This window comes from Capra hircus, chromosome 6, assembly GCF_001704415.2.
Source record: "Capra hircus breed San Clemente chromosome 6, ASM170441v1, whole genome shotgun sequence".
NCBI lineage: Eukaryota > Metazoa > Chordata > Mammalia > Artiodactyla > Bovidae > Capra > Capra hircus.
Genome location: NC_030813.1, coordinates 90858378 through 90882337, shown reverse-complemented (window position 1 = coordinate 90882337; position 23960 = coordinate 90858378). Strand labels below are relative to the sequence as shown.

The 23960-nt window shown below is 38.8% G+C and overlaps 2 protein-coding genes across 5 annotated transcripts in view; one reads left to right on the top strand and one right to left on the bottom strand.

Moving 5' to 3' along the window:
* THAP6 (THAP domain containing 6) overlaps window positions 1–6386 on the bottom strand; it is a 17891-nt gene extending 11505 nt beyond the window's left edge. For 2 of the 4 annotated variants that reach the window (XM_018049588.1, XM_013964724.2), the window contains exons 1-4: window positions 6303–6370; window positions 5842–5939; window positions 5300–5402; window positions 1924–2131 (exon numbers count right to left, since the gene is read on the bottom strand). In XM_018049588.1, coding sequence (XP_017905077.1) covers window positions 1924–2131; window positions 5300–5379 — 288 coding nt within the window. In that variant the 5' untranslated portion in view covers window positions 5380–5402; window positions 5842–5939; window positions 6303–6370. Of the gene's footprint in view, window positions 1–1923; window positions 2132–5299; window positions 5403–5841; window positions 5940–6302 lie in introns of all 4 variants that reach the window. The other 2 variants (XM_005681769.3, XM_005681767.3) reach the window with 1 other exon arrangement.
* On the top strand, window positions 6137–23960 carry RCHY1 (ring finger and CHY zinc finger domain containing 1). Its single transcript, XM_005681763.3, has 9 exons — window positions 6137–6627; window positions 8170–8289; window positions 8521–8636; window positions 16951–17029; window positions 18958–19002; window positions 19112–19170; window positions 19260–19286; window positions 20216–20336; window positions 23298–23960. The coding sequence occupies exons 1-9, from the start codon at window positions 6538–6540 to the stop codon at window positions 23424–23426; spliced, it is 786 nt and encodes a 261-aa protein (XP_005681820.2). The 5' UTR covers window positions 6137–6537; the 3' UTR covers window positions 23427–23960.

The window sequence follows — 23960 nt, the reverse complement described above, 5'->3', positions numbered from 1 at the left end:
GCAAAGAAAATACATGCTGCAATGTGGATGAATCACAAGAACAAAATGTTGAGTGAAAGCAGCCACAGAATAGAGTATGTACTATACGACTCCATTTACAATAACTGACAGTGATAAAAGTCAGAAGAGTGGTAATTTCGAGGGTGTAGGGACTGGGAAAGAGCATCAGGGAAGCTTCTAGGGCACTGAAAACTTTCTCCATCTTGGTCTGAGAGGAGTTACATAAGTGTATTCACTTTGTGAAAGTCCAATAGTCTATACACTTATGATGTGTGCAGTCTGTTAGATGTAGGTTGACTTCAGTATAAAGTTTAGTTAAAAAAATTGATATTCCATATAGGTTTCTCTTAAAAATGTGATCCATTGAGCTGCAACACAATCATGCAGGGTGCCTATTACAAAATGCAGATCCTAGACTCTGAATCAAATTTTTTGGGAGAGGTGGTTAGCATTCTGCATTTTAAGCCAAGCTCCCTGGATAATATTTAGGTAGACTAAATTTGAAAGCCATTGTTATAGAAAAATATTTAATATCATGGAAAATATTATAATAGTTAAGAGTGAACTTTGGAGCTATAATACCTGGGTTTAAATCTAGCCTCTGCCATTTAACAGCACTGTGACTTGGGGAATGTATTCCAGCTTTCTGGGTCTAAATTTTCTCAAGCAGTCAAATGAGAATAAGATTATTTAACTCTTATGGCAGTTTGGGGGACTAAAAGAGTCAAAATATATGTAAAGTGCTTCGATTAGTGCCTGGCACACAGTAAGCACTGTATGAATGTTAAAAAAAGGACAAAGCAAATAATAAAAAGGATATACAATATAATCCTATTTTGTAGGAATAAATAGAGATGTATTTATATACAAAGATACACATACAAATGACAGAAAAGATCCACATAGAGTGTTAACAGTGTTACTTCTGGATTCTGTGATTTCCTTGTTATTAGGAAATAACTTTTGGAAGTTAGTAATTTATTGTTATTTGACTTACTATGTCCATATTTTTTAAGGTCCGCTTAACATTACAGATGACACCATGGTATCGGAAACAAACCCTTTAGAGCAAATTGCAGAAGATACTGTACATTTATTAATATGGAAGAAACTGAGTCAGTTTCCACTTTATAACTCAAGTACTGAGATACGAACATCTGCAAATGTGGCCAAGACCCCTGTGGGAGTAGACATCTTCTGAACTACTTCCTCTGTTTCCAGCTGTCAGGAAGGAGATACCTTTCAATAGGGGTTCATTCCTATTGGTGTGGGAACCACAGGCTCTCCCTGAATTTTCCACATTGGAATCAATCTCTAGAGTTTCTGAAAGTGAGTACGCATTCAGGTATACAAAGTCAAGAGAGATACTCAGGGTGAAGCAGCTCATCCATGGCACTAAAATCACTGAGAAAAGCCACAGAATACAACTAGAGTTTCCTTAAACAATCCTTTTATTTTCTTCTTTTGACCTCTTCTTTCCTTCTCATCTTTTGGTTTTCTACCTTCCAGTTATACTTAGGTTTTAAGTGTGAATGTATGTGGCTCTCAAAGTATACTTTGTGTCTGTTGCGGCTCTGCTCTTGACTTTTGCTCCAGTGTGAGGTGCACTGCCAGCTTGGAACTTCAGTTCAACTCTAACATTCCTCTAATTTTTAGACCCAAATCTTGAGCTATACTAACTCAAGTTTGCTTCACCAAATCTTAGTAAGGTACAGATATTAACATTTCTGAGGGGCTACTGGTAAAACACTCTTACTATTCATTAGAAAAGCTTACACAGCAGTTTACAAATCTAAAAAAATCTTAAGAGAATGGTTTTCAAATCAATAAGCAAACAATAAAAAATGGTAGCAAGTGTATGAAGGTTCTTAAATAGTCCATAAACAGTGAGTAATGATGGTAAGCAGCATCTGATAAACAAACCTGTAAGTGAGATACGGAATCAAAAATGGAAGGTACGACTCCAGGTTTCAGTTTAATATTTGGAGCACTTCTGTCAAAATCTGTCTTCTTAAAGTGTCTTGAACATAACACATCTCCTTTTTTAGGCTCCCAAATGCCTGCAGCATTCACATCAAGTCTTTTCATTGCTAATACCCATTTTCTTTTGATGTTTTCATCTGTAGGGAATCTAGAAAAAAATACATATTTATGTTTAATTTAACACATATACTTGAATTAAAAAGCTGTGCCGAAATTGATTCTTTAACTGGTTTGTTATTACTTTTGAAACTGGAATATTTAGGAAACCACTGCGATTTACGGTTTTATAACTTTCAGTTTTAACACTCAGATTTCTGTACCAAACATGCTGCAGGCAAGCCCTCATTTAATTCTTTCTCATATTATAAAGAAGAAAAGCTTACAAAGACATTTAATACCTTAGAGTAAAATTTACACCTGAAGGTTTTTCTTCATCTATAGATGATGAAGAACATCACTTGGGCCTTTTCCTATCTGATGAATTTATCCCAGATGAACAGAGACACTTGTAGTTCCATTCTTCTATCAGCATCAAAAAGTTGTTTAGTACAACATTTAATACAAAACAAGGGTATAAATGCTTGGTGAATGAATGTAGAGAACACCTGCGGAGTTTGCAATTTTGGAGACCAGAACGATTTTGAGATCTGGAAGTCAGCCATATCTTTTCCAATTTTCCAAGCTGGTTCAAGTCTTTTTTGGAATAAAGTGGGGTACACATGTTCATTTTTGATTTCCTTATACTTGGCAAAGTAGCTGGCAGATCTTTCTCTGGCACATAGTACAGTGCCTGGTACAAAAGCAACAAAATAAAACTTAAGCAAATGAATAATTATTAAACCTTATTGCTCCTTCTTTCCTATGCTGTCAGAAGAATGACTAAAATACTAAATTAAGACCATCTTGATTTATCTGGGGAGGCCTTCCAAATAGCTGTGAAAAGAAGAGAAGCGAAAAGCAAAGGAGAAAAGGAAAGATATAAGCATCTGAATGCAGAGTTCCAAATAATAGCAAGAAGAGACAAGAAAGCCATCCTCAGCAATCAATGCAAAGAAATAGAGGAAAACAACAGAATGGGAGAGACTAGAGACCTCTTCAAGAAAATCAGAGACACCAAGGAAAGATTTCAAGCAAAGATGGGTTCGATAAAGGACAGAAATGGTATGGACCTAACAGAAGCAGAAGATATTAAGAAGAGGTGGCAAGAATACACAGAACTATACAAAAAAGATCTTCATGACTCAGATAATCACAAAGGTATGTTCACTCATCTAGAGCCAGACACCTTGGAATGTGAAGTCAAGTGGGCCTTAGAAAGCATCACTATGAACAAAGCTAGTGGAGGTGATGGAATTCCAGCTGAGCTATTTCAAATCCTAAAAAATGATCCTAAATAAGTGCTGCACTCAATATGCCAGCCAATTTGGAAAACTCAGCAGTGGCCACTGGAAAAGGTCAGTTTTCATTCCAATCCCAAAGAAAGGCAATGCCAAAGAATGCTCAAACTACCACACAATTGCACCCATCTCTCATGCTAGTAAAGTAATGCTCAAAATTCTCAAAGCCAGGCTTCAGAAATACATGAACCATGAACTTCCAGATGTTCAAGCTGGTTTTAGAAAAGGTAGAGGAACCAGAGATCAAATTGCCAACATCTGCTGGATCATGGCAAAAGCAAGAGAGTTCCAGAAAAACATCTATTTCTGCTTTATTGACTATGCCAAAGCCTTTGACTGTGTGGATCACAATAAACTGTGGAAAATTCTGAAAGAGATGGGAATACCAGACCACCTGACCTGCCTCTTCAGAAATCTGTATGCAGGTCTGGAAGCAACAGTTAGAACTGGACATGGAACAACAGATTGGTTCCAAATCAGGAAAAGGAGTACATCAAGGCTATATATTGTCTCCCTGCTTATTTAACTTATATGCAGAGTACATTCCGAGAAACGCTGGGCTGGAAGAAGCACAAGCTGGAATCAAGATTGCCGGGAGAAATATCAATAATCTCAGATATGCAGATGACACCACCCTTATGGCAGAAAGTGAAGAGGAACTAAAAAGCCTCTTGATGAAAGTAAAAGAGGAGAGTGAAAAAGTTGGCTTAAAGCTCAACATTCAGAAAACTAAGATCATGGCATCTGGTCCCATCACTTCATGGGAAATAGATGGGGAGACAGCGGAAACAGTGTCAGACTTTTTTGGGCTCCAAAATCACTGCAGATGGTGACTGTAGCTATGAAATTAAAAGATGTTTATTCCTTGGAAAGAAAGTTATGACCAACCTAGATAGCATATTCAAAAGCAGAGACGTTACTTTGCCAACAAAGGTCCGTCTAGTCAAGGCTATGGTTTTTCCAGTGGTCATGTATGGAAATGAAAGTTGGACTGTGAAGAAAGCTGAGCACCAAAGAATTGATGCTTTTGAACTGTGGTGTTGGAGAAGACTCTTGAGAGTCCCTTGAACTGCAAGGAGATCCAACCAGTCCATTCTAAAGGAGATCAGTCCTGGGTGTTCATTGGAGGGACTGATGTTAAAGCTGAAACTCCAATAGTTTGGCCACCTCATCCGAAGAGTTGACTCATTGGAAAAGACTCTGATGCTGGAAGGGATTGGGGGCAGGAGGAGAAGGGGACGACAGAGGATGAGATGGCTGGATGGCATCACCGACTGGATGGACATGAGTTTGAGCAAACTCTGGGAGTTGCTGATGGACAGGGAGGCCTGGTGTGCTGCAGTTCATGGGGTTGCAAAGAGTCGGACACGACTTAGCGACGAAACTGAACTGAACTGATTTATCTGCAGTACAGCTAAACTTGGTCTGAAGTTGTAATTTATACCTTTTTCTCTGTAACATAAGCTTGATCTATTTTTAAACATCAATATAAACATAAGCTCTATTATTTCTCTGTAACATAAGCTTGATTTATTTCTAAAGGACAGAATATATTTTAGCAGAGATCCTTGATTTGGATTGTAAACTACAACAACACAATTTCTTTGAAGGTACGTTAAAATGCAAAATAGTAATATTAGCAAAAAGGTGTGATATTTTTGTTAACCTGTCTGTGATACCTTTGCAGGTATCTTAAGCTTCTGCACTAATTATAAAAATGTAAAACTGTTATTGTCACTTTAAATTTAACTAAAAAGGTTATTAAAAAAGAAGTTGAGAACTAAAGTTCAAAATCAAAGTTCTAGGCAGCATAGCTCAGGCGTAGAGCAACTGGCTGCAAAATTGAAGATTTAAGTAGACCTGTCTTTAGCTTCTTTTAACAGTCAAAAGTACTTGGCTTAACTACAGCAGACTCTTACACGTGAAATGTCAGTCCTTTTAACTTGGAATTTGGTAAACAGCGAGAGGCACATCCAACGGCCGAGCAACATTTCACCATGGTCTCAGGAACTCATAGGAGAACTGAAAGAAAATTAAGGGGGCAAGCGTCAGCAACTTCAAAGCTAAGGGGTACATATTTACCTTTCCCAGTACATTCCACGTAACATTACATGAGGTTAGAAAGCCAAGGGCAAATATTTTCTTCTAAAACCCGCAGCTCTCATAAAATTTTCTAGAGGTTCGGCTCTTTAACAAGGCAGGTCATATTCAGCTAGGCCCTATGTCAGTTTCAGGGGCGGGTACATTTCCCTCCCACCACTTCTTAGAGGCACGTGTTCTCTCGTCACCAGATCCCGGCACACTGATGCCTCCTAGAAAGCTCATTCTGAGCTCTCAGCTCAAGCGTTGCTTCCTCAGGGAAACCTTCCTTGACACCGGATTAAGTCAGATTCCCTCTGGTACTAGCTCTCTTGGAACACACACTTCCCCTTCCTAGCACTTCTCCAACCTGTAAACCTACATTTATTTCAGGGTGTCTGTGGACTCTCTTTCTCCTTCACCAGACTGAGTTCCCAGAACCGTTTTTGGTCACTTTCGTTTCCATGGCGTAGCTGGTGACTGGCACATAGTAAATGTTAATACACTACTGAAGGAATGAAGAGGAAGTAATGAACAAGGGGACAAAAAGGCATTTGGGTCGCTGACCAGCGCCTGGCTGCTCGGCCGTGGCCGCGAGCGCGCCAGGATTCGCTGCCAGCCGGCAGGCCAGGCAAGAGCTCCGCCCATTTCTCGAGGCTACGGCCGCTGCCGGGAGAGGGAGGGGCCTCCGTGTCACAGGTGTCGCTGAGGCCGGAGAGCGGCCCTTCCCCAGGGGCCACCGGACGTTTCCGCGCTGCTGCGGTTCTCCTCGCCCCGAACCGCGCCCAGGGTGTGGGCGGGTAGCGATGGAGGGAAAAGGGGAGGCAACCTAAGAATTATTACCGTTAGCGGTGAAGGCAGCGACTAACGACGACAACGGAGACTGTGCCTCCTTTCGCTTCCGCCCCGTGGTCCCGGGCGCCGGAAATCCGGCTGCCCCGGGTCACGTGCCCTGCCGCCATCTTGGCTCCGGAGGCCGCTGCAGCCGGGACGGGGTGGGCTAGGGCGGCGCTGCTTCTCTGGGAGTAGCTTTTGGCCTGGGGGAAGGGGTCGTGGAGTTTGAGGGGAGGTGGAGGCGATGGCTTCCTCGACGCTGGAAGATGGCGCCCGCGGGCAAGCCCAAAGGCGGCGGGGCTGCGAGCACTATGACAGGGGATGTCTCCTGAAGGTGACGATTTCACTGGGCTCTTAAGAGCTTCCGCCGGGCTGGGGGTGGAGTGGGCCGGGACGTGAAGCTTGGGCTTAAGTTTGTTGTCGGGCTAAGCTGTTGTCAGGAAAACTTCACCTCTGACTGGCTTCTTGCCGTAAAGAGCATGTTTTGTCAAGGCGACCACTGGCTCCACCTTTGTGTTGTAGTTTGCCAGCAAAGTTCTTGGTTGGCAAAAACCTGGCCTTGCCCATCGGTTACCTTATCAGGGAGTTCATTTATTTAGTGTTTTGGTGCTGGAAGTAGACAGAGGTAGCCCCGGGCCTGTGCTGGCTTTTCCCAGGATCACTTTCAGGTGTGTGATGAAATAATGGAAGGCGGGTAAGCGAGTGGAGACTCGGAATACACTTTGATCTCCTGTAGTAAATAAGTTTTATAGCTTGCCAGCTTCATTTAGTGTGAGTAGGCCTAAGTCTGCCAGGCAGAAAACGTAAGCGGAAGGAATGAACTGTTATGCTAAGTCATGGCATAGGAAGTCTTCAGGAATGAATGGATCTTAAAGTTCACAGTGTACTGGAAGGTATGATATAAGGTTAGCTTCTTGGCCTAGAGACTTTTTGAGGTACTAGTTAGGGTAAAGCTAAGTTGCTGTAACAAAAAGACCTAGTAGTGATGTGAGTTAAAGAATAAAAGTTTATTTCTCCTCACCTCACAATTCAAGGTGAATGAATGATCTTGTTTGGTAATGAGGCTGTTTCACATGACCACTCCTTGGACAAATTTTCTCTATTGTGTTGTTAACTATGTTTTAGGGCATATAGTCATCAACTGGGCTGCTGCCATGTCCAGGTTTCATCTGGTGGAAAGGGAGAAGGGAGCATGGGGGAAGAGGCATGCCTAGCTTCTTAATACGTAGGCCCAGGAGAGGCACTGATTTTATTCTGTGTGTATTCTTTTGCTAAGAACTTAAGTTATTTGACCACAAGTAACAGCAAGGAAACAGTAGTATAGCTGGGCAGTCATGTGTCCAGGAAGAAGGAGAGAGTTGACTTTCTTGCTTGGACAACTGGAAGTCTTTGCCAATCTTGAAAACCAGGACTGTCTTTTACGTTTACTGTGTCCTCCAAACTTTAAGACAGTTGATGTGTGGTAAACTTAAGTGGACTAAAATATAATCGTTATAGTATTTAATGCTTCAGCGTTAAAGTTGGTAAATGAATTTATCTGGAATGTCTTAAGTAGAAATTGCCTGCGTGCTACTTAATGCTGAGAATGAGTTTAGGGTATTGTGAGATTAACTTTTCAGTTTAGGGATGGCCGTCTTTCATAATTCTTGTTTTGAACTGCAAGGTTGTGTTCAACTTGATAGAGACCCAGATGTTGATGGGAAAACAGTGAAATGTTATGTGCAGTTAACAGTTTATCAAATGATCCATTGGTTGTAATCTTTGACCTTGTTCCAGGAGGAGGAGAAAGAAAGAAATTTCTTTTTGCATTATTTCAAACTTGCCTTGTCTTGCTGCTTATACGTTTTTTTTCTTTTTTTCCTCACCTGGGGATTAGGCACCTTGCTGTGACAAGCTTTATACTTGCCGATTGTGTCATGATAACAATGAAGATCATCAGCTAGATCGCTTTAAAGTAAAGGAAGTGCAGTGCATAAACTGTGAAAAAATTCAGCGTGTAAGATTTTATTACATATTTCTATTTTTTTAAACGTGTACTAACGTGGTTTTAAAAATTTAATAAAGAATATTGCAATAGCTCTTAAAATATGCAGTGTCTTGGGTTTAAATGTAGGAAAACATGTAAAGATAAAACTGCATGTACATTAAGAAAAAATCTGGACATTTAAATTAGTAATTCAAAATGTTTTGGCAAATTGTATATTTTTAGTTACTTTTTGTTTTTTAGGCACAACAGACTTGTGAGGAATGTAGCACATTGTTTGGAGAATATTATTGCAGTGTATGCCATCTGTTTGACAAAGACAAGAAACAGTATCATTGTGAAAACTGTGGAATTTGTAGGTACTGTATGTAAAATGTTCTTTTTAAATTATTTCTAATATATCTTAGCAATAATAATTTTTAAAATCACCTTATTGGAATATAATTATATCAGGGAATGGCTACTATGCACACCAGTATTCTTGCCTGAGGAAGTCCATTGACAGAGGACTTTCAGAATTACATCTTATGGGATGCATTAATGTTAAATGTTCAGTTCAGTAACTTTGACAAATATATCTCCTAACCCTAACCATCATCACAAATCAAGGTTAAAAAAAAATTTCCATTGCCCTAAAAATTTCTTCATACCTTCATCATTTAGCCCGTCAATAATTGTGTGTTTATTTAAATTTTAAATTTGGGGTAGAAATTATGCTTTTATATGAAGTGGCTTGTAGAAAGCTAAGGTAAAAAATTAGGGTAGATTTTTCCTTTTTGAAAATTAGTTTAAAAATTTATCAAAAGTTTTGATAAAATCAGTATAGGCTTAAGAATTGGATGATACAGGAAAGTAGAAGGAATGAAAATAAAATAGTCTTTAGTCCAGCCACCCACTGACAAGCTGCTGTTGACATGTTGGTATATAGAAATTTTTTTCTTTCTAAAAATCCTAAAGTGTTACGTCCAGAAGCTTGTATGTAACAAATGTATGTTTTAAAGTATACTAATACATCAAACCACTGTTTTTAAGAATTAGAATGTTAACCAGTGTTGGCGCTCCAAGTGTCCTATGTCAGTCCTTTCTCCTTGTTTCTATTGGAGAATTTTAAATCACTTTCCATTTTTATGTAGTGTTTTGTTTTTTGGCTGTGCCATGTGAGATCTTAGCTCCCTGACCAGGAATTGAACTTGTGCCCCTTGTGTTGGAAGCCTGGAGTCTTAACCACTGGATCACCAGGGAGGTCCCTTAAGGTGTATTTAAGGAAGGATAACAAATATACCAAAAGATGTGACAATCATAAGTAAACCCCCTTTTCTAGTTTGTATGTCTAGAAATTTGACTTGGGTTTTTTAAAAATTTTTTACATCTGTAGAAGGAAATGACAGCCCACTCCAGTATTCTTGCCTGGAGAATCCCATGGACGGAGGAGCTTGGTGGGCTACAGTCCACGGGTCGCAAAGAGTCGGAGGACACGACTTAGCGACTTCACTTTCACTTTCCTCTTTGCACACATGGAATGTAGTAATAATAATTGGTTTCATGTTCTTCTCTGTTAATTCTGACCTCTGTGTCAGTTTGGATTGATTTTGATTGTTCAATTATTTTTTTAGTTGATTTTCCTGTCTTTTGGGTGACTGGTCATTGTTGGATACCAGACATTGTGATTTTTACCTTGTTGGGAACTTTTCATATTCCTGCTAATCTTCTTGAGCTTTATTTTGGGATATAGTTAAGTTACTTTGAACAGTTTGATACTTGTGGGACTTGCTTTTATAATTTGTTAGATGGATCTGGAGGTGTGCTTATTCCAGGAGTAATTATTCCTTACCACTGAGGTAGTACCTTCCTGAGTAATCAGCCCAGTACCCAATGAATTCTAAGGTTTTCCAGTCCAGCTAAAAGGAGTAAACACTGATACTGACCGTATCTGAGTGCTGAACACTGTTCCTTCTAGTTCTCTTGAATGGTTCTCTCCCTGGCCTTGGGGGGTTTCTTCACATGCATGAGTTGATGTGTATCCTGCCTAATACTTGAGGGGCTTCCCCGTGCAGCTCTGTCCTCTCTGGTGCTCTGTCCTGTGAGCTGCAACAATCTTGGGTTCCTTTGACTCTCAGCTCATCTTCTCCATCAGCAAGTCTTTTTGGCTCTGCTTTTGTTCCTCCAACTTGTCCTACTGCCTGAAAGTGCTCTAGGCAATAAACTAGGGCAGTTTTAGGGCTCCCCTAATTTGTTTCCTGTATCTCGCAGGTCACTGTCTTTCATTGCTTGGTGTTCAGTGAAACTTGTTTCATATGTTTTGTTTGGGTTGTGTGGTGGTAGTTTTAGGTAAGAGGGTAGATCCAGTCTCTTGTCTGTTATTCTGTCTTGGGCAGCAGTGGAGTCTCCTGCAGGGTTTTACCTGTCAAATTGGACAGACTGATTGTAAATTTCATCTGAAAGAGAAAATATACAGAGCTGAGCAGATTTTGAAAAGGAAGAACAAGGAGATTGCCTTTCCACATAACCAAAACATGACAAAGTGAGAGTAATTTAAAAGGTATATTCTTTGTATAGGAGTAGACAATAAAGGGAGAAACTGTGTGTGCGCACACACATTCACATATTTAACATACGAATTTTTAGCAAAAAATGGCTTTTCAGATCAGGAGAACAGGTACTAGGATAACTGATTATCCATTTGGGAAACAAAATATTGATTACTAAAATTCTGTGTATTCATTAGAATATGGTTTTAGCATGTTGTAACAGAAATGCTAAATAACAAGTGGCTCAAAAAAAGACATACATGTTTCTCAGGGAAAAGTCTGAACCGTGTAGTTAAACAGAAGCCCAGGTTTATCTTATTTTTGCCCTGCTATCCATAAGATTGGAGAAGGCAATGGCACCCCACTCCAGTAATCTGCCTGGAAAATCCCATGGACAGAGGAGCCTGGAAGGCTGCAGTCCATGGGGTCGCTAAGAGTCGGACACGACTGAGCGACTTCACTTTCACCTTCACTTTCATGCACTGGAGAAGGAAATGGCAACCCGCTCAGGTGTTCGTGCCTGGAGAATCCCAGGGACAGGGGAGCCTGGTGGGCTGTCGTCTGTGGGGTCGCACAGAGTCGGACACGACTGAAGTGACTTAGCAGCAGCAGCATCCATAAGATGCTTCCTTGTCTACACAATTTAAAAGAACTCATATTCTTGTCAGTGGAAAGGGGGAAATAGGTGAAGGGAAGGTACACCCTTTTCTCCGAGGGGCACAAGACAGAATTTCATTTGTGTCTTCTGTTCACGCTTCCAGGGAAGTTGGGAAGTAGTTTTTATTCAGTACAGCCTTGTGCCCAGCTAATATTGTGCAGGAAGAGAATAAGAGAAATTTGGGGACAACTAGCAGTCTCTCCTTTACTATACATAGTGGATTTCAAATCAATGAAAGAAAAATATAAAAATTATAAGCCATAGTATTAGAAGTATATAGGAGAGTATGTATATGAGCAATGGGTTTCAAACATTTTTTCAAAATAAGAGGCATACCCTGAGGAAACCAAAAATGAAAAAGACACATGTATCGCATTGTTCATTGCAGCACTATTTACAATAGCTAGAACATGGAAGCAACCTAGATGTCTTATCGACAGATGCATGGATAAGGAAGTTGTGGTACATATACACAGTGGAATATTCAGTTCAGTTCAGTCAGTCAGTCGTGGCCGACTCTTTACGACCCCATGAATCGCAGCACGCCAGGCCTCCACGTCCATCACCAACTCCCGGAGTTTACTCAGACTCGGGTCCATCAAGTCAGTGATTCCATCCAGCCATCTCATCCTCTGTTGTCCCCTTCTCCTTCTGCCCCCAATCCCTCCCAGCATCAGTCTTTTCCAATGAGTCAACTCTTCGCATGAGGTGGACAAAGTACTGGAGTTTCAGCTTTAGCATCATTCCTTCCAAAGCAATCCCAGGGCTGATCTCCTTCAGAATGGACTGGTTGGATCCCCTTGCAGTCCAAGGGACTCTCAAGAGTCTTCTCCAACACCACACTTCAAAAGCATAAATTCTTCGGCGCTCAGCCTTCTTCACAGTCCAACTCTCACATCCATACATGACCACTGGGAAAAACATAGCCTTGACTAGACGGACCTTAGTCGGCAAAGTAGTATCTCTGCTTTTCAATATGCCGTCTAGGTTGTCATAACTTTCCTTCCAAGGCGTAAGCGTGTTTTAATTTCATGGCTGCAGTCACCATCTGCAGTGATTTTGGAGCCCCAAAAAATAAAGTCTGACACTGTTTCCACAGTTTCCCTATCTATTTCCTGTGAAGTGTTGGGACCAGATGCCATGATCTTCGTTTTCTGAATGTTGAGCTTTAAGCCAACTTTTCACTCGCCACTTTCACTTTCATCAGGACGCTTTTGAGTTCCTCTTCACTTTCTGCCATAAGGGCGGTATCATCTGCATATCTGAAGTTATTGATATTTCTCCCGGCAATCTTGATTCCAGCTTGTGCTTCTTCCAGCCCAGCGTTTCTCATGATGTGCTCTGCATAGAAGTTAAATAAGCAGGGTGACAATATATAGCCTTGGCGTACTCCTTTTCCTATTTGGAACCAGTCTGTTGTTCCATGTCCAGTTCTAACTGCTGCTTCCTGACCTGCATATAGGTTTCTCAAGAGGCAGGTCAGGTGGTCTGGTATTCCCATCTCTTTCAGAATTTTCCACAGTTTATTGTGATCCACACAGTCAAAGGTTTGGCATAGTCAATAAAGCAGAAATAGATGTTTTTCTGGAACTCTCTTGCTTTTTCCATGATCCAGCAGATGTTGGCAATTTGATCTCTGGTTCCTCTGCCTTTTCTAAAACCAGCTTGAACATCTGGAAGTTCATGGTTCATGTACTGCTGAAGTCTGGCTTGCAGAATTTGAGCATTTCTTTACTAGCATGTGAGATGAGTGCAATTGTGCGGAAGTTTGAACATTCTTTGGCATTGCCTTTCTTTGGGATTGGAATGAAAAGTGACCTTTTCCAGTGCTGTGGCCACTGCTGAGTTTTCCAAATTTGCTGGCATACTGAGTGCAGCACTTTCACAGCATCATCTTCAGGATTTGAAATAGCTCAACTGGAATTCCATCACCTCCACTAGCTTTGCTTGTAGTGATGCTTTCTAAGGGCCACTTGACTTCACATTCCAGGATGTCTGGCTCTAGGTGAGTGATCACACCATCGTGATTATCTTGGTCGTGAAGATCTTTTTTGTATAGTTCTTCCGTGTATTCTTGCCACCTCTTCTTAATATCTTCTGCTTCTGTTAGGTCCATACCATTTCTGTCCTTTATTGAGCCCATCTTTGCATGAAATGTTCCCTTGGTGTCTCTGATTTTCTTGAAGAGATCTCTAGTCTCTTCCATTCTCTTGTTTTCCTCTATTTCTTTGCACTGATCACTGAGGAAGGCTTTCTTATCTCTTCTTGCTATTCTTTGGAACTGTCCATTAAGATGCTTATATCTTTCCTTTTCTCCTTTGCTTTTTGCTTCTCTTCTTTTCACAGCTATTATTAAGGCCTCCTCAGACAGCCATTTTGCTTTTTTGCATTTCTTTTCCATGGGGATGATCTTGATCCCTGTCTCCAGTACAATGTCACGAACCTCATTCCATAGTTCATCAGGCACTCTATCTATCAGATCTAGGCCCTTAAATCTATTTCTCACTTCCACTGTATAATCATAAGGGATTTGATTTAGGTTATACCTGAATGGTCTAGTGGTTTTCCCTACTTTGTTCAATTTAAGTCTGAATTTGGCAATAAGGAGTTCATGATCTGAGCCACAGTCAGCTCAGATAATGATAATGGAATATTACTCAGCCATAAAAGGAATCCATTTGAGTCCTAATGAGGTTGGTGAACCTAGAACCTATTACACAGAGTGAAGTGAGTCAGAAACAGAAAATACCATATTGCAATGCATATATATGGAGTCTAGAAAAATGGTAATGAACAATTTATTTATAGGGCAACAGTGGAGAAACAGACATAGAGAGTAGACTTATGGACATGGGGAGAGGGTGAGATGTATGGAAAGAATAACATGAAAACTTAATTACATATGTAAAATAGATAGCAATGGGAATTTGCTATATGGCTAAAGAAACTCAAATAGGGGCTCTGTATCAACCTAGAGTGGTGGGATGGGGAAGGAGTTGGGATGGAGGTTCAAAAGGGAGGGGACATATGTATACCTGTGGCTGATTCATGTTGAGGTTTGACAGAAAACAACAAAATTCTATAAAGCAATTATCCTTCAAAAATAAATAAAAATAGTATTAATAAAAAAGGGGCAGAAGCATAAGCCATAAATTGAAATATCATGTCTTTTATTACCTAGGAATTAAAATGAATATATGATAAAAGATATAAAAAAGATAGTTGACATACCAAAAAAGTAATTTGAATATATACAACTGAAAAAGATTAATATCCAGGATGTATAAAAGTGTTGCTCTCAGTTGTGTCTGACTCTCTGTGACCCCATGGACTGTAGCCCACACAGCTCCTGTGTCCATGGGATTCTCCAGGCAAGAATACTGGAGTGGGTTGCCATGCCCTCCTCTAGGGGATTTTCCTGACCCTGGGATCAAACCCAGGTCTCCTGCATTGCACATGGATTCTTTACCATCTGAGCCACCAGGGAAGCCAGGATATATAAAGAACTCCTTTAATTAGGTTCCTCAAAAAACTAAAAGTAGAAGTACCATATGATACCATGTGTAGTTCCATTGTTGGGGTGCTATGTGTGTGTGTGCACTTGCGTGCTCAGTCTTGTTCGACTCTGCAACCCCATGGACTCTAGCCTGCCAGGCTCCTCTGTCCACGGGATTTTCCAGGTAGGATGGGTTGCCATTTCCTTCTCCAGGGGATCTTCCTGACCCAGGGATTGAACCCGAGTCTCTTGTGTCTCCTGCCTTGGCAGGCAGATTCTTTATTCCTGCGCCACCTGGGAAGCCCCCACTCTTGCGTACATATCCAAAAAAAGTGAAAACACTAATTCAAAAAGGTGCATTTGTTCAGGAGTTTATAATATCATCATTTACAGTAGCCAGTATATGGAAGCGATGCAAGTGTTCACCAACAGATGAATAAAGAAGATGTGTACACACACACACTGTCTTCTCTCTCACACACACTCTGGAATATTACTCAGCATAGTAAAGAATGAAATTCTGCCATTTTCAGTATTGTGGGTGGACCTAAAGAGTATTATGCTTAGTGAAGGAACTCACAGAGACAAATGCTATATATTATCACTTATATGTGGGATCTTTTTAAAAAAATTAATGAATATATATAACAAAATATAAACAGGTTTAGTTATAGAAAACAAACTAGTGGATACTAGTGGGGAGAGAGAAGCAGAGAGGGCAAGATATAGAGGTACGGGATTAAGAGGTACAAGCTACTATCTATGAAATAGATAAGCTACAAGAATATATTGTGCTTCCCAGGTGGTGCTAAGTGGTAAATAATCCTCTTGCCAGTGTAGGAGATGTGAGAGACGTGGGTTCAATCCCTGGGTTGGGAAGATCCTCTGAGTAGGAAATGGCAGCCCTCTCCAGTATTTTTGCCTGGAAAATTCCATGGGCAGAGGAGCCTGGTGGGCTATAGTCACAAAAAATCGGACAGGACTGACTATAGTGAGTTGCCATAAGGAAGCACAGCGTGCTTCCCAGGTGGTGCAGCACAGGGAAACAGTAGCCATTATTTTGCAATAATTTTAAATGGAGTCTAATGTATAAAAATACTGAATCACTATGCTACATCCTTGAAACTAATATAATATTGTAAATCAAGTATATACTTGAGTTAAAGAGCTTCTTTAAAGTTATAAAAGACAAATGCCCTATTAAGAAAAATGAACCGAGCACGTGAACAGACAATCCACAAGAGAAGTCCAAATGGCTCATAAATAGTAAAATATGCTCTGTGTATCATCATTTGAGAAACTCAAATTAAAGTGATGTTTTAATTTGTCATATAGGTAACCAGTGTTGGCTAGGGTGTGGGGAACATGGGTGCTGTTACACATTGGGGGGAGTATAAATCAGTACTGTCTTTGGAGGTCAGTTTGATAGTATCAGAACTGATGATGCACTGCCCTCTGACCCTACAGTTCCACTTTTAGGAATTTTGTGAAAAATCATCAATATGTAGTTGACTGATATCTGTAAGAGGTATTTATTGTATCATTGCATTGGCTAAAGATAGTAAGTTTTATCAATAAAAGAATATTAAAAAATTAAGATATATCCATATCATTTAATATTATGTAACTTTGAAGAAGAAGAAAGTGGTTCTGTATGTTCTTACATAGAATACTCTCCAAGGAATACTGTTAAGTCAAGAAGAAGTTGCAAAACAGGATAGAATCCATTTGTGTAAAAAATGAAACTCAAAGCGTGTGTATCTGTATGTATGTGTGTATGCAGTTTTATAGAAGAAAAAAATACTTGGAAAGATAGATACCATTCTGTTTGTAGTGCTTGCATTTGGGGAGTGATGTTGGGCAGGTAGGGATTCACCTCATATTCTTCAGTGTGGTTTGAACTTTGTTTATAGTGAATCTGAACTTATATATAATGAGTAACTATGTAATAAAAACATATGTAATCTTTTGTTTTCACATTATTTTTTTAGAATTGGTCCAAAGGAAGATTATTTCCACTGTTTGAAATGTAACTTATGCCTTGCAGTGAATCTCCAAGGGAAGCACAAGGTACGTACTTCAGTTTGTATGATTTAAAAAGTATTATATTTGAAAACAGCTAAAATCCTAATTTGTTTAAAAGCATGCTAACTTTCAGATGTTACTGAGTATTGTCATGTTGCTTTTTATTTTTAAGCAGTATTAAGTAAATGTTCTAAAGTACAGACCTTAGAATATTTGATCTACAGTTCCCTTTTCTTCTCTGTAGTGTGTAAGAATACTTAACATCAGTTATTAGTATAATGTAGACAGCCTCTAAATTAGCCTGTGGATTCTTATCATTGGAACTGGTTTTGAGAATAGCTTTTAAAATGTATGGTACAGGAGAAATACAGAGCAGTGTAACCTTTTGTTAATATAGCATTCCTAGATAATTCAGTATTCCTTTTCAATAAAAATTTTTAACTTGGATGTAGAATTTTGACCTATTACTTGACCTATTTATATCATGGTCTTAGGTCTTTTAAAAATTATTTTTCATTATTTAGGAGAAAATCTAATAAGCTATCGCTTATAGTACTGATTCTATCCAAGAATTGAGAGAATGGAGAATCTGATGAGGGTGTTTTTAAAAAGATACTAGATAATGAAAAAGTGAAAATTAGTCACACAGTTGTGTCCTACTCTGTGTTCCCATGGACTGTTAGCCTGCCCAGCTCTGTCTGTGGGATTTCCCAGGCAAGAATACTGGAGTGGGTTGCCATTTCCTTCGCCAGGGGATCTTCCCGACCCAGGAATCGAACCTGGGTCTCCCGCATTGCAGGCAGATTCTTTACCAGCTGAGCCACGAGGGAAGCCCTGCTAGATCCTAGCTAGCCTAAAATACTGAGGTAGGAAGAGAAACTGAGGTGAATAATGACAATAGGGAGTACAGTGACAAGTGTAAGGGAGAGAGAATGGGGGTTGAATGAAGACGACTCCTGAGGATTTTAGTCCTGGCTTTAAGTACTTTATTAATAGACTGTAGGAGATGGTAAAAGATTGGATCTGGTTTTACAGACTTGAGTTTAGGCTGATTAACTATGCTGTGTTGCCGTTGGATATGCTGTGTTGTCTTTAGAAAACTATATACTCAGTTTCTCTTGTGGTATTTTTGTTTTGTTTCTCGGTTATTTTTTTATTGTCTCTGTTAGTAAGTGGTGGTATCATCTACTCAGGTGTTTGCTATAAAGCCTGGGTATCATTTATGGCTTGATGCTTTCTCTTACCTCTTCACACCTAATCAGACCTTGTCTTGTCAAGTTAAGAACTCAGGAGCACACATATATTTCCATTTCTTGATAGCATGTAATTTGGGGAGTTATTTAGCTTCTCTAGATCTCAAAGGGATTTCCCAGGTTGTGCAGTGGTAAAGAACCCGCCTGCCAGTGCTCAAGATGTGGGTTCAATCCCTGGGTCAGGAAGATCCCCTGGAGAAGGAAATGGCAACCTACTCCAGTATTCTTGCCTGGAAAATTTTATGGACAGAGGAGCCTGGTGGGCCACAGTCCGTGGAGTTACAAAGCCTTGGACATGACTGAGCACACTTGAATGCATGCACAGGCCTCAAATACCTCATCTGTAAAATGGGGTAAATAATTGTATGTGTTTCAGTGTTGTGGAAATTAATTGAGAATAACAGGTAATGAACTTGACATATGGCATGTAGTAAAATCTCTTTAATATGAACTATTACTATTTATTTATCTGTGAAATGAAAATAATTTGAATAATTAAGATATATTAGGCAATTTCATTGTTTCAGGTAATGTGTAAAGCCTGAAATAGTTGTGAGAGTTAACTGTTCAGTTCTTGTCTGACATATAAGAAACATATTAATGTTCATTATTACATTTAGTAAGTTGGTATTGTTTCCTTTGTTTTTTGTTATTAATGCTGTGGTTATATAATTAACATCTAGTTAAGCTTTTGGTAATTTTAATTTTGCTTTTAAACAGTGTATTGAAAATGTTTCCCGGCAGGATTGTCCAATATGTTTGGAGGTGAGCTTAAAATATTTTTTGCTTTGGAAATAGCCCCTTTTGAATTTAAAATACTGGGTATTTATATTGTATTCATGTAATTAACCACCAACTTTATTTGCTTTTACAGGACATTCACACATCTCGTATTGTTGCTCGCGTCTTGCCATGTGGACATCTTTTACATAAGTAAAGTAACTGTTTTTTTCCCTCAAAAATGTTTGGAAATGGTGGAGATAGTTTTTGCTTTATTAAAATAATGTTATATTTTCTTTCAGAACGTGTTATGAAGGCATGTTGAAAGAGTAAGTGTTTGATGGGATTATAAAAAATTGTTACTGTAAGATGTCTGTTTTTGTTTTTTGTTTTTTTTTTGCAGGTGAGTGGGGAAGGGAATGGACAAGACTCCCAGTTACTTATACCATATTTGGATATGGTGGATATTTCCTTTGAGATGGGTAGGGTAGATGAGTACTGTTAAATTGGGCAAAGCATGTTGGGAGAGAAACACTGGACTTTGCCTTAGTTCTCATGTTTCTATTATGTCATATCTCATTTGCAATTTGAGACAGATACCTTTCATTCCCTGGCTACTAATTGGGGAGCTTGGTGTCTGCTGAGACAGTCATACCATTGTAAAAATAAAAATGCTGAGACATGTTGCCCAAAATTATTAGCTGTTGTATTAGTCCACTATGATGAGCCGCAAAAAAATCCAAAACTCATACCAAGATTTATCTAATGCTAATTTTGTTGTGGGGAAAGGATGCTAAAGTGAGATGCAGATAGTTAGAGGAAATTGTGTAAATGTATTTTGGTCCTGCAAACTGATGAGCAGAAATTTTAATTTAAGAGCCAGATAAAAGGGAACATTTTCAGAATTTTTAGAAAGAAAATAACATGATCTGAATAATTTTTAAGGAATACAATCTCTTCTTTGCCTGAATATATTAAGGGATTGAGGCTGTTTAGCTAAAAAGCAGTTTAATTGGTTTTTAAAATATATTGCGTATATTCTACAAAGAATATTAAATTCCTCTCCATTTTATAGAACTGAGGAAAAAGAAGTAGGTTTAAAAAATACCCTATGATACAGGATTTAAATGAAAAGGTTTGTGAGATGGTCTTGAAGTATAGAATAATGCTTGTTTTAGATGGTTTATATACCAGTTAGCCCGAGTTGATATACTATCCATTTAATACTGGGAAAATAACTCTTTTATATCTCTCCTAGAGGCTACAGATGTCCATTGTGTATGCACTCTGCTTTAGATATGAGTAGGCACTGGAGACAACTGGATGATGAGGTAGCACAGACTCCTATGCCCTCAGAATATCAGAACATGACTGTGGATGTGAGTAGAATCAATGCCTAAAAAGACTTTTCAGGTTCCTTGTTGATGCTCATGTTTATTTTTGCCCTTTTGCTCAAATCTGTCTAAAAAGTACTATTTCAGCATAGATGTCGCTGTGATGATTAATGGGAGGAACCATATAACCTTTAAAATTCAGTTATTCTGAACTCAGAGGAAAAAAGAAAATCTAAGAATATCTTTGTGCAGTACTTGCCAACACTAGATGGCAGGCAAAAACTTCATTCTAAATTATTTACTTATTACTTAACAGAGTCAATTGATAATAACTGAGTAGAGGTAGATTATTGGTCTGCTATTTTATTTTGATTATGTTTTAATTATTTTAAATTTTATTTAAGGCAAACATGTTTACTTTTTTTTTGAAGATTGCTTTTTTGTTTTTAATGTTTGCTTTTTATTCTAAGACTTTTTAATTTGGTCTTAGCCTGCAGTCTAAAATGTAAGAAGTATTTCTGTGCCTTTAGTCTTATGGAGAATGATCATCTTTTCTCCATTAATTGAGATGTGCTGCTGTGTAGTCTCAGCATAGCATATTCATTTACAGATTAGAATTGGAAAGTAGATAGCTTTCTGGTGCTTTAATAATTTTTGGACATAAAAAATTTCAAAAATCTTCAGTTCAGATATTTCTACACAAAAAGATAAAAACCCCTTAACAAAGCCAAATAAAAATCACTTTCTGTGTAATTTACACTGGAGCATTTCATAATTTATGTGGATAATTGTTAGGTCGATGAAAGATTAGTTTTGTAATACTGATAGTTGTGTTATGTTTTACTAGAGGCTATAAGTGTGCTATATTCTGTTTAGATCATTTTTTAAAGTAACAGCCTTATTGGGATATAATTCACATACCGTACAACTCCTCCATCTAAATTGGACAGACAGTTCAGTGCTTTTTAGTGTATTGAAGATATAACCACCATCAATTTTAAAATATTTTCTCCACCCCGAAAGGAAACTCTGTAACCAGTAGCAGTCATTCCTTAATCCTCTCAGTCTAGGCAGTGAGTACCTTCTCCATTCAGATCATATTCTTAATTAATTTTCAGGAGGATTTCCCAGGTGATCCAGTGGTTAAGACTTTGCCTTCCAGTGCAAGGGGTCGGGAAGAGTCAGACATGACTGAGCGACTTCACTTTCACTTTTCCTTTCATGCATTGGAGAAAGAAATGGCAACCTACTCCAGTACTCTCGCCTGGAAAATCGCATGGATAGAGGAGCCTGGTGGGCTGCCGTCTATGGGGTCACACAGAGTCGGACACGACTGAAGCGACTTAGCAGCAGTAGCAGCAGCACCAGGGGGTGCAGGTTCAGTCCCTGGTTGAGGAACTGAGATCCCATATTCCTCATGGCCAGAAAACCAAAACAAACAATATTGTAACAGATTCAATAAAGGCTTTAAAAATGGTCCAAAGAAAAATCTCTAAAGGAAAAAAAAAAGTTACTTTCCAAATTATAATTTAGAGAAAATTTGGATGTTTTCTACTTATTATGGTGTGGCTTTTCTAAAGTTAATACTTTTCTTACATAGTAATGTATTGATTTATTTTCATGTTAACACCCTTTTTTATTTTTCAAGATCTCAGTATGAGAAGAGACATTCCTAAGTGGCATCTTACTGTCATTTTAGGGACGAACCAAAAGCTTTTCTTTGTTCAACTTTAGAAAGTACTCTTTTGAACTTTAATTCATTCTTGAGGCATCTAAGACCAGGAACTTAATATATTAACAAGCAAAAATATTATAAATATCTAAAAAAATTGTTGACTAAGATTGTCAGTGAAAAATAATGAAATTTTTGTTTTTAAGTGTTGATCGGATTATTCCTATGTTAATTTTTGTACTAGTACTATTTATGCTATTTGGGAACTTTTAAAATAAGACTTAGTGCAAATCCACATTTTCATTTTCTAAATTTCAGTTCAGTTCAGTTCAGTTGCTCAGTCGTGTCTGACTCTTTGTGACCCCATGAATTGCAGCACGCCAGGCCTCCCTGTCCATCACCAACTCCTGGAGTTCACTCAGACTCACATCCATTGAGTTGGTGATGCCATCCAGCCATCTCATCCTCTGTCGTCCCCCTCTCCTCCTGCCCTCAATCCCTCCCAGCATCAGAGTGTTTTCCAATGAGTCAACTCTTTGCATGAGGTGGCCAGAGTACTGGAGTTTCAGCTTCAGCATCATTCCTTCCAGAGAAATCCCAGGGTTGATATCCTTGCAGTCCAACGGACTCTCAAGAGTCTTCTCCAACACCACAGTTCAAAAGCATCAATTCTTTGGTGCTCAGCTTTCTTCACAGTCCAACTCTCACATCCATACATAACCACTGGAAAAACCACAGCCTTGACTAGACGGACCTTTGTTGGCAAAGTAATGTCTCTGCTTTTGAATATGCTATCTAGGTTGGTCATAACTTTCCTTCCAAGGAGTAAGCGTCTTTTAATTTTGTGGCTGCAGTCACCATCTGTAGTGATTTGGGAGCCCAGAAAAATAAAGTCTGACACTGTTTCCACTGTTTCCCCATCTATTTCCCATTTCTAAATTTAGAGCTACCTTAATAGCCTCTTAGAGTTTCCAGTGAGCAAATAAAAGGTATTCTATTTATGGAAATATTTAGGCTTACATATGTATGTTTTCACATCTTCAGTATGGTTTTTTTAAATGATTTTTTGATGTGGACCAGTTTTAAGGTCTTCATTGAGTTGGTTACAACATTGCTTCTGTTTTACGCTTTGGTTTTACTTGGCTGTGAGGCATGTGGGATCTTAGTTCCTTGACCAGGGATCTAACCTGCACCCCCTGCATCGGAAGGCAAAATCTTAACCACTGGACTGCCAGGAAGATACCTCTTCAGTATGATTTTTGAAAAATTATTTTGAACAGACAGTACCACTTTCTGTTAATAAGGTTTAATTTACTTAATTCATCTCTTTTCAGATTCTCTGCAATGATTGCAATGGAAGATCTACAGTTCAGTTCCATATATTAGGCATGAAGTGTAATATTTGTGAATCCTACAATACCACTCAGGCTGGAAGATATAAAATTTCATTAGATCAGCAATGAACAGCCTATATTGCACTGGAAAAATAAGGATTTTCTGATAGAAAAAGGCTATCTTTTTGTCATAGTGCGTCGCAATCTATGCATTAGAGTTGATGTGTTTTGTATTAATGTCAGAGCAGAAAAGCATATTATAAGGCTTAAGGATTCAGGGTCTCTTTATAGAATTATCATAGCTCTACACTGAATGAAAGGCACCATGCTTGTGTTTTGATTGGAACTTTCTTTGGTGTCAGTTGTTTGGAAGTCAATGATGTTTGCCACTGAAATTCACATCCATAGACTTCTTATACTTCCTTGGAACTTTGTTTTAAGTGACACTATGCATACAGAATTAATTTCTAGTTCTTGATAGAACTGTACTTAATTCTCAGTATTATCCTTGACTCTTTAAGGGCTGTGCTGTAATGAGGATATGTTCTATCTTACTGTTAAAATCTAATTACATATACTCTAGAATTTTTAAGACAGTCCTTCGGATCCTGTAAACGTGCATTTTGATGTAATAACTGCTAATAAAAATATATTGAAACAGTA